The following is a 10,247-nucleotide window of genomic DNA, read 5'->3' on the forward strand; positions in this document are numbered from 1 at the left end:
AGCCCCTGACCAGGCCCTGCGCCCCTCCCCGCCCTGCATCCCCCCCCGCGTCGCCTCCCAGCACTAACCGTACTGCCGCTGGGCTCGCAGGGCCGCCCGCCGCCATTTTGTGCAGTGTTTACCCCGTTGTCTCGCGAGAACACGTATCGACGCCCGCCCTGCGAACCTCAATTGTGAGAAGAAAGCGCGTTGGCGCATGCGCAGCCCGGGGAGGGTTAAGGGGTTGAGTCGTGCCTCCCACAAGTCTCGCGAGATTTCGGCGCGCCGGCTGGCCAATGGGGAGAGAGGGCGGTCGAGCCCCGCTATGACAGTGGGAGATGCCGCAGCTTGGCAGGGTTCGCGGGGCCGCGGCGCTAGGTCTCGCCTCAGGCTCGAAGGGCAGGTTTCCGCCAGCGCGGAGCTTCAGGCGCTTGTGCGTGCACACGTGTGCAAGCTGCTCTGTCCGGGGCAGGTTACAGCGATTGTCATCGCCCGCAGGGTCGCGCTGCTCCGTGCGGAGGCGCCCAGCGGTCCGGCAGCGGACTCGGTCGGGGGGGCGGCTGCGGCTCGTAGCGCGCGTCTCTTTGGTCTAGTACAGCGTTAATTCTTCCAAGGAGTGGGGATCCTACCGTGCTAGTTAATCCATTACTTTGAATAAATATTCTCTCACTTTCAAAGCCAGGCCCCGGCTGCGACCAGATGTTGCATTTGTCCCAAGGGAAAGCCTTTGGCTCCCGCCCCCTGCACGTCCGGTGTGCTGCTTCAAGCATCTATGAAGCCAGCCAATGCTTTTTCTGCGGGACGGCCCCGTAGGACGCGGCCTCCATTCCAGGGCCCTGCCCCTCCGCTTAACTCCCACTGGCGCAGCTTGGAAGCACTGCATCCCTCTCATTTTGATCCAGGTTGAAAAAGCCAGCAGTATCTGGACATCCCTAAATGAGAGATCTACCTACAGCCAGAGAACCTGCTTTTTCAGCCTGGATAAGAGCTTCACATTACATTCATTTTTTCATTAGAAAGATTAATACAAATCTGTCTCAATAGTGGATGGCCTGGCTGCATCCAGCTGCATGCAGGTCCCTAAGGCTACAAAGAACACCTCTTTAACCAGTCTTCTGTTTATGCATGAGCCACATACAGGTTTCCCTCACTTTATGCTGTACATGTGTTCCTGGAAAAATGGCGCATAACTCAAATTCGCATAAAGGGAACCCACTTTACAATGTAACAAATAGAGATATGTTCCAAGACCTCAACTGTACTGACCCCCAGACCCATTTCTACCACTTTTACAAGACAATTTTGGTACTCACCAACAGCAGACAGTACACACAAGCACAGGGCACTATCATAATAGGGATGGCAACTACAGAAATGTCACAGAGAACAAGCAAGGAGCACACATCCACCCAGAAGCCTCTAGTTTGGTGCAGGTCACTCCCACAATGCACTGCACAAAGCAAATGCAGGCTACCACCACACCAATTGCATAAGAGTGAATTTACCTCACATTTAATGAATTTTTAGTATAAAAAGGGTCATTGCATAAAAGCAAATTTGCACATACAGAACCCGCATAAAGCGAGGAAAACCTGTACATAATATTCATCCATGAGGCATGAGTGTAGTTCTCACAGATTTGGAATGGGACTTCAGCTAACAATAGCAGCTTTAGTTAGGGCTGTGTGAAACAGCACCGTTTCGTTTCAACTTCCATTTCAACAGAACAGTGTGTCGTTTCGAGTTCCGTTCCATTGAAACTGTTTCCCCATTTCGCCCATAGGCTATAATGGGAAAGCACAATACTGCCTATAACTTTGTCATTTCTTGCCCAATTGGAATGAAACATGCAGGGATAGTAGCCCCTGTGACACCATGAAGCCTGCCCAGTTTCAAGGAGATAGGTGCAGGGGTTTCTGGGAAACTGCACCTCAGGCTGCTGACAAGCAAAACTCGTGACATGTATGACTGTGTGTTTTCCACCCGTCCCACAGTGCACCGGGATTGGAAGGGATGTCAGGGAAGGATTAGAGTCACTGGCCAGCTACACAGTCAATACCAGAGCAGTCCTTCCCCCTTCCCCTCACCCCCCGGCCCTTGCCTGCAAGGAAACAGAAAGTAATGTTTTGAATGCCCTTGTTTTGTTTTGAGGCTGTTTTGAAGCACTTTGTTTTATTTCGATTTCACTGTTTCGAGCTCAAAATGAGTTGAAACAGCGTTGAGATAAAACAGCCGGCAAAATTTTGCACAGCCCTAGATTTAGTAACTAATATAACTTGGCACTTTTTGCAATGTGGCCACCATGTCATAGCATAGAGAAATAAATTTGTCAGATCTGCAGAGCCAGGACATGCCAGAGAACAAGTTGGACTCTATTCTGGCTAACATGTCAAAGAATTAGGTAATTCCGGTTTCAACTAGCAAGACAGCTCAACTTTCAGCTTTGAGGTAACGATGAACTTCTGGCAGTTACACAGAGAGCATTTTTGTGCAAACTGAACACATTTGATTTAAAAAAAAAAAAAATATCGCTGACAGAAAACCCTAATATTTTTAGTCTTTTTTTTTCTTCATAGATTTCATAGACATTAGGGCTGGAAGGGAGCTCGGAAGATCAAGTGCAGCCCCCGCCCAAAGGACAGGAAGTCAGCTGGGGTCATAGGATCCCAAAAAGATAAGCATCCAATTTACTCTTGAAGACGTTCGACATAGGTGCTTGAACCACCTCTGATTGCAGGCTATTCCAGACCTTGGGAGCCTGGACAGCAAAGAAATACTTCCTTATGTCCAGCCCGAAACGGTCTAGCAGTAGTTTATAACTGTTCAACCTCGCCATCCCTTAGGGCGCTCTGGTGAACAAATGTTCCCCCAGGTACTGGTGGTCACCCCTGATAAACTTCTGGGTGGCCATCAGATCACCCCTGAGCCTGCGCTTTTCCAGGCTAAAGAGCCCCATGGCTCTCAGCCTGTCATCGTAAGGTCTGTTTTCCTGAACTCTGATCATGTGCGTGACTCTTCTCTGGACTCTCTCAAGCTTCTCCAAATCCTTTTTGAATTGTGGAGCCCAAAACTGGACGCAGTACTCCAGCTGCAGCCTCACCAAGGCCGAGTACAAGGCGAGAATGACATCCCAGGATTTGCTTGAGAAGCATCTATGGATGCAAGCCAGCATTTTGGTCGCTTTACTAGCCGCAGCATCACATTGCAGGCTCATGTTCATCGCATTGCAGGCATCAGTTGTCCCATCTGGTTCAGCAGGGGTCCAATGTTGCCCTTGCTTTTCCTCCAGCTCCCCACATATCTGAAAAAGGACTTATTAGACTACAGCTATGTTTTAAAATGGGTATCAGCAACATTTTCCAGCACAAGGGCTGGAATGAAGCACCTCAGGTTGGAGGCACAGAGGCATTAAGAGTCAGCAGCCACCTCTGCTCCGTCCCCTCCTTACCCCCACCCCATAGCAAGACCATGGCAAAAGCTCCCCTTCACCTGAGCCTTTGCTGCCTGACAATAGCACTGCATGAGCAGATCTCCCTCTCCATTGAAAGCTCAGACACTTGACTGTGGCAAACCATAGGGAGAACTCCCCGCTGCCAAATGCTGCTGAAGACACAGCTCTACAGGCCAGGTCCAAAGGCCATATCTAGCCCACAGGCTGTTGGTTGCCAACTCTTGTCTTAAAAAGTTAAGCATACTGTAAGCTCTGAAAACTAAGACAAATGTACATAGTTATGTGTTCCATATTTATCTTGCGCCTTTAAACTTTATGAAGCTACACTGTAGACAATTGTACCTTTTAATTTGTAAAGATGGGACCTATTTTTGTGCTTGTGCAGACTTAGATTAGAATAGTGCATGCAGAATATTACCACATGAAAGACGTGGAGAAATTCTTCGCACAGCTCTCCCAATACAATGCAATTATTTATTTGGAGGACAACAGTCACTTGAAATAACCAAATCCAATCAAAGCCACATTCTGTCTCCAGACAGGAAACCTTGATCCATTATAAACCTCATTTCCCCTCTTACCCATAATTCCTTGTTTAACATAGTCCAACTTGGCTTATTAAAGAATCTTTTATTTGATGCTGCATCTACATGGTAAAAATTAATACAACTATAATATTCAAATTTACTTATTGTTTCGGTATTTAATTCTATGTAAATTTATAAGAAGTGGTAGCTCCATATGCATATTCTTTATTTAAAAGAAATCTATTAAGAATATGGAGTTATACATAATTTTTGCTATCTTTCAAATTGTGCATCCTCTCAATATCACCACCATGAAACACAGCTCTTACCCTATCCTGCACCAGAGTTTCCCCAACTGCAGTTCACAAACTACTAGCAGTCTCTGAGACCATGGTAAATAGTCCATAGCTCATCTGTGGGTTACACTAACCCTTCACTTTTCAAATAAAAATATTTTTACATGGGTCAAGCAGTACAGGGACATCACCAAGATCCAGGTTTCTCTGCTGTCTAGGATATGCATACTCATTTAGAAATGATGAATACATGCTAGTCACATTTTTAAGTGTTCTTCCAAGATTACTGCAGTAGGTTAGCACACTGGCTATTTACAGATGAGATTTTTAATCCAGTCGGTGGGATAAGGCATCCTGACGTAGAAACCAGCTTATATTGTTGGAAAGCCAGGCATACAACCACTCTGGTAAGCTCAGTAAGCAGCCCTAAAAAGAAGAAGGGGACAGAGGGGAAAGGAAGAGAGAAGTTATAAATGCAATTTACTCCTTTGAAGTGAACAAGTAGCTTCTAAAATTACTACTAAAGTATAAAAAAAAAAAAGGACTCCTAGTCTGAACAGCAGTTACCATTTCCCCTTAGAGTATGAGAAAATTAAGATACAAAGCCCTTACAATTATGCTGGCAGATCAGGCACTACAAATTTTCTTTGAACTTGAAATGGCAACTGAAAGAAGAAAACAGGAAACACCATGCTAACTTTTACATAATCTTTCTTTGCAAGTTTTCCACTTTGGACTAATCCCCACCTTATGTCCTCCTTCCTTCCTATTTTTAAAATGCTAGGAAATTAACCATTGGAGCATCATCAGTGGATACATCAAACCTTTCACAGGAGGTTTTTGGGCACGAATTGTGCAACCAAAAACACAATAATACCAACAAGTGAACAGTTTATGGCATTTCAGTTTAAAAAGTAGACTTTAAAAACCCCCACCATATTTTAGGAAAGATTCTATGAAAAGTTTTTGTTTCAACTGAGTACCAGAATCAGAAAGTAAACTTATATCTAAGTTCAGTGAGCTGAAAAATATTATTTGTGTTTTTTAATACAAGATTGTATTTTAACTTTGGTCCCTATATTTAGAATTAATATATTATTTTCTATTTTTAAAGTCAATTACATCCCATCACAACTTAACTAAACAGAGTTGGTCAAGAATTGTATCTCACAGCCTCCAGATTATGCCAATTTATTTGTGCCTTAACTTTTCAAAATATTGTATTTTATCACATACAGCACACTGCCAAATATAATACACGTCTTGCTTTTGATGGGGAAAAAGGCCCAGAGTTATGGCTGCAGGAGGGACACAGCCTAAGCTTTAGCTGAGTCATCCTCCCTTTTCTGCGTAAGGAAAGATGAATCCCTAAGCTGCTGCTGAAGACTGGTCACCACAGGTAGATCCATGATTATGAAAAGACCTAAAGAGTCTGTGAAAGAGAGAGACTAAGAACAGCTAGCAGATAGCAAATTGCCCTGCAAAAGGTTAGCTTGATTAGTGGAACATCAAGACCACTAAAAAGGAGAGACTTAACTCCTGTAGAGTGAAGAACAATGAACCATTAAGTCAACTGACTTTCTCAGTTGTCTGAAATCAATACCACTGATGCTGCAATGTGGAGCAGGAATCAAACCACGGTGCTTCCAACCCCAGGCAGAAAAATCAGCTTCCTTGCTTAATACACATGCCCCACTTCGGGACGGTTGATTTTAGGGGGAAGATGTGTATGTATGCAAGAAAATATGGTACTATACTTTGTGTAGCTTTAATTGTCATAACAACAAACAAATCGAAGTTACAAGATTAACTCTGCTAAGGGAAAAATTTAATGAGGTTTACTAATGAAAGTTGGATTCATTTAATTACCTGAACAAAGTGACCCCAGTATCCTGTTGTTCTTCTGGATATCCCAAGAGTGGAAATGGCATGACGTGCATATACTTCAGCAGTAGGTATTATAAAACTCTTACTGGACAGCAACCGACTGAACTGTGTCATGTTTGTGGAGGTGACCATTGGAATTAAACTCTGAACAAAGATTCCTTTCGGAGCATATTCATAATATAGAGCTCTGCTGAAATAGTCCACGTAGGCCTAATAAGATGAAAGCAGAGAATTAGAGTTCCTTTATTTTGTAGTAGGAAGGCAACAAAATCTTGGTGTAAAACATTACTAAAAATCTCTCTTGGAAACTTAAATTTTTGTAACCTTTTAATAAAGAGAGATAAATAAATAAAACCATTATTTTGATATTAGTATTAGAATAAAATACTTGTTTAGCATGATTCAAGATTTCTACTTTTCAGAATTCATTTGCTGACAAACGTAGAGCATTTTTCAGCAACTTGGAAGAGAATTTAACAAAAATCTGTTATCATTTGAAAAACCAAACTAATTTCTGGCTACATCTTTTTAAAAATCTGCTATTGTTACAAACATCATGACATTTACTGCATTTGAAACATTCTCGACTCAGATCCCCATTTTGTTTACTTTGAGCACATGACAAGGTTTGGGCAGTTTCATAACTTTCCCTAGAAAATCAGCTGGTTCCACTGAAGCTAGCAGAACTCCACATAGGCATAAAAGTTAAGCACATAAATATTGGAAGGATTAGGGCCAAAATTGTGAGCATCTGCGAAAACACTTCCCACCGCTCATTTTATTTCTCCCTATGAAATTAATCTTGAATAGCATGAAGCCAATAGACTTCGTGAACAGGCACAGCACAAAAATGTGTTTGGCCCAGTCATACCAATAACACTAGTGCAATGCTGAAGGTCCACCACAGTATGTGACCAGTTAGTGCTAGGAATTTTACTGGTGTTCATACAAGTTATAAAGCAGCCAAACAACATGATCCCAGAGTCCCAAAGTGTGACCACACAATCAGCATCACTCAGCTATTGAAATTCTTCTCCTGTCTCATCTCTAGAGAGTGGTGGGAAGACATGAAAATACTTCTGCGTATCAGTAGCTAAAAGTGTGTGGGATTATTCATATCACCAGATTTAATCAAGTGCATGTTTGCAGTGCTGGGGCCAGTAATCATGGTCCTTCACAGGATTTCATAGATAGGACAGGAAGTCACCAATACCAGCCCTACTACCATCACCATAAGCTTTAGTCACTTCTAAAACTTACAGTGCAGGAAATTCTAGATCTAGGTAGGTTAGATTCAGGTACACTTATCTCTAAATTCAGCGGTGGGGCACAACAGGGGACTCTGTAATTCTGAAACAGGTATTCAATTAGGATGAATTCAGCAGAAAAGAAATGGTGAGAAGCAGTGATACTATATTGTTAAAGGCTTCCTGGTATTCATAGCAAATTACTGAGAAATCTTTAAAAAAAAACAAAAAATCCTGCCACCAAAGTGTGTGGCATTTAGCACTGTATGTGACCACTGGAGCACCTGAGGGAACACAGTAAGATACAGAACTTTGAGCTCTTAGAGAAGAGGGAAAAAGAAGGATATATGGAACCTTCCCTCCTGCTTTGTGCTCTGTACAAGCAGCCATCACAACTACAGTCCTTGTGCTCCCTGGATTAGCACCATTGCAATACCTGTCACTGCAGAGACATCTGGCACAGCCTCTCAGTGGTACTCTCATACGTAAATAGAGGAGCTCCCACTACACCACTGCAAGATAAATAAATAACAGCTTCCGACCCCTCTCTGTCTACCTGTGCATACTGCAGAGTTTAAATGGCAGAGAAACATTAACCCAGTATTCACTGTCTCAAAGGGTGCCCTGAAGATTGCCTCTGGAACTACTAGTGCAGCAAGATATCATCACAGTACCTACACATACATACCTTGGTTTCAATCTGGCCCTGATAAATAAGAAACTCCTAAAAAAACACCCACACTTTAACAATATCCTGTATTTAATCCAAAAAATAGCTGGATTAATATAGGGTGATTTATGGGGGAAACTCTCAAGTATAATTATCTTTAATAAACATGGATCTTTTAAAAAAGTCACAACAAAACATTATACCGTCATACCTTGGAGGCTGCATATGCTGTTAACTGTGGAACGGGTTGGCAGCAGGATGCAGAGGAAATATTTACAATAGCACCTTTCTTCCTCTCTACCATCCCTGGCAGAACCATGTGCGTCATCATGTTAACAGCACCAATATTTATATTGATCATTTCCCACAGTTTATCCTCAGACACTCTGATAAAATAGTCTGGATAGTTGTAACACACTCCTACATTATTTACCAAGATCCCAATTTCCTTGTCTCTCAGATCTTCCTTAATGGCCGAGTAAATCTCACGACCTTTGCTGAAGTCAGCTACTATAAAATCAGTTTTCACTTTATAGGTTTCAGCTATGTCCTTAGCTACTGCCTGAAGCTTCTCTTTGTTCCGGCTGATTAAGATAACATTCACACCGTGGTTTGCCAGTTGCTCAGCATAGGCTTTTCCAATTCCAGCTGTAGCCCCTGCAACAGAAGATAAGATAGTAGTAAGAAAATATAGCAATAATATGGTGACATAGTTGTTTCCACTTTCTTGTAAAGATAAGGAGCAAAAAATTTATCATTCTTTAAGTGATGTGCCGTTGGACAAGTGACTGCTCTCATTTAAAAAAGCCACAGCAGTGTGTTACTATTTAATAGCTAGTTAAAACCACAAATTCTAAATAGTAAGCATAACTATAACAAAATAGAATAAGATGTAAAGTAGGGATACAGCAGCCTTGAGACAACTCAGGTGGAAAACAAGATGCAGAATTTCACTAAGGGCCAAATATGAGCATTACATTAAATTAAATCCTTTATATGCAGAGTGAGAATCTGGTACTAGGGGACATCTCTGCCTGCTATTCTGCCTCTTCAACAGCCACTTTCCACTAGACTCCAGGAGATGTTCCAGGATGTTCACTAGCTCCAAAGCCTGGCTTGACAAACAAAACATCAGAATAACCAAGTAAGGAGGAAAGGTCCAGGAAAAAAAGTCTTACAGGAAAAGATTGTAAGAATGTAGAAAAGTCAGTGAAACTGCACACTGGAAGTTTTAGGGTGAGTGCCACTGCTGATGGAAATCCTACTACCTTCCTTTTTGCATTCCCTAAGGAATATTTTAAAAGGAGCTGAACCTGGATCCTTGTTTAGAGGAGATGGCAAACATTGCTTGGAAGCTTAACTGTCAACTCTGTCATTTTAGCAACAGCATCCCCTTCTGAAGCACCCAACTGAAAAAAAAAAAGAGCTTAACAAAAATATACTACACATCACCAAAGCATATATAGGGAATAACATGTAGCAGGAAGAAACATTCTGGTGTTCTGTTCAGCTAGGGCCATCCTCTTTCCCACCCCAAAATTCAGTGGCTGGGGAAAAAAGGGAGGGTGGGGAGGGCCAGTGGTAGTGACATTTACCTGTGGGGTCCCAGAGCTGTGCCAAAGCAGTGGTTCTGACAAGAAGCCACACTGATAAGATAGTGAGCTCATCTCACTGTACATGCACAACAGCTCAAGGGGGTGCAACTGTACCCTCTACACTCCCCCTGGATCTATCCCTGGGTCTTTGGACTCAATTGTTTTAGGACTCTCTCACAGTCAACTGTAGTAACATTTGTGCATCCTTTGAAGGGATTATGAAAACGCACAGAGGGACTATCAGTATATGAGTGATTCAGTTTGCACTGTCAGAGTAGTTCCAATCTGAATTGGAGTTAATCCCAGGTTCTCATCTACACCCCAGCTGGTAAACTAGCTTGGGCTCAACATGCTTCTAATCGTCTAATTACAAATAAGAGATTTGTGCATGTATGGATGTTGGTGGTGATAGGAGGTGGAAAGGGAGAGGTTTGGATTAGAACCTAGAAAAGGGCACAAGATAACTCTTCACAGAGGATATACTTCCTTAAAAAAAAAAATACCAGAACCACTATTTCAGTCTCTTACCAGTGACTACAGCCCATCTTCCATACTGCTTGATCAGATCAGCCTTTCTGACCAGCTTAGGGATGAA

At 42.6% G+C, this 10,247-nt stretch overlaps 2 protein-coding genes across 7 annotated transcripts in view; both read right to left on the reverse strand.

Annotated features, from left to right (window-relative positions):
• The window catches only part of MBTPS1 (membrane bound transcription factor peptidase, site 1), a 58,414-nt gene extending 58,245 nt beyond the window's left edge, over positions 1 to 169 (reverse strand). For both annotated transcript variants that reach the window (XM_019505754.1, XM_019505755.1), the window contains exon 1: positions 69 to 169. The gene's annotated coding sequence lies outside the window, so the exon portion shown is untranslated. The remainder of the gene's footprint in view (positions 1 to 68) is intronic.
• A 3,717-nt stretch (positions 170 to 3,886) lies between these two features.
• The window catches only part of HSDL1 (hydroxysteroid dehydrogenase like 1), a 50,475-nt gene continuing 44,114 nt past the window's right edge, over positions 3,887 to 10,247 (reverse strand). For 4 of the 5 annotated variants that reach the window (XM_019505766.1, XM_019505768.1, XM_019505767.1 and 1 more), the window contains exons 3-6: positions 10,181 to 10,223; positions 8,269 to 8,714; positions 6,123 to 6,350; positions 3,887 to 4,679 (exon numbers count right to left, since the gene is read on the reverse strand). In XM_019505766.1, coding sequence (XP_019361311.1) covers positions 4,581 to 4,679; positions 6,123 to 6,350; positions 8,269 to 8,714; positions 10,181 to 10,223 — 816 coding nt within the window. In that variant the 3' untranslated portion in view covers positions 3,887 to 4,580. The remainder of the gene's footprint in view (positions 4,680 to 6,122; positions 6,351 to 8,268; positions 8,715 to 10,180; positions 10,224 to 10,247) is intronic. The other variant, XM_019505770.1, reaches the window with a different exon arrangement.

This window comes from Gavialis gangeticus, unplaced genomic scaffold (assembly GCF_001723915.1).
Source record: "Gavialis gangeticus isolate Ggan-Ray unplaced genomic scaffold, GavGan_comp1, whole genome shotgun sequence".
Lineage (NCBI taxonomy): Eukaryota > Metazoa > Chordata > Crocodylia > Gavialidae > Gavialis > Gavialis gangeticus.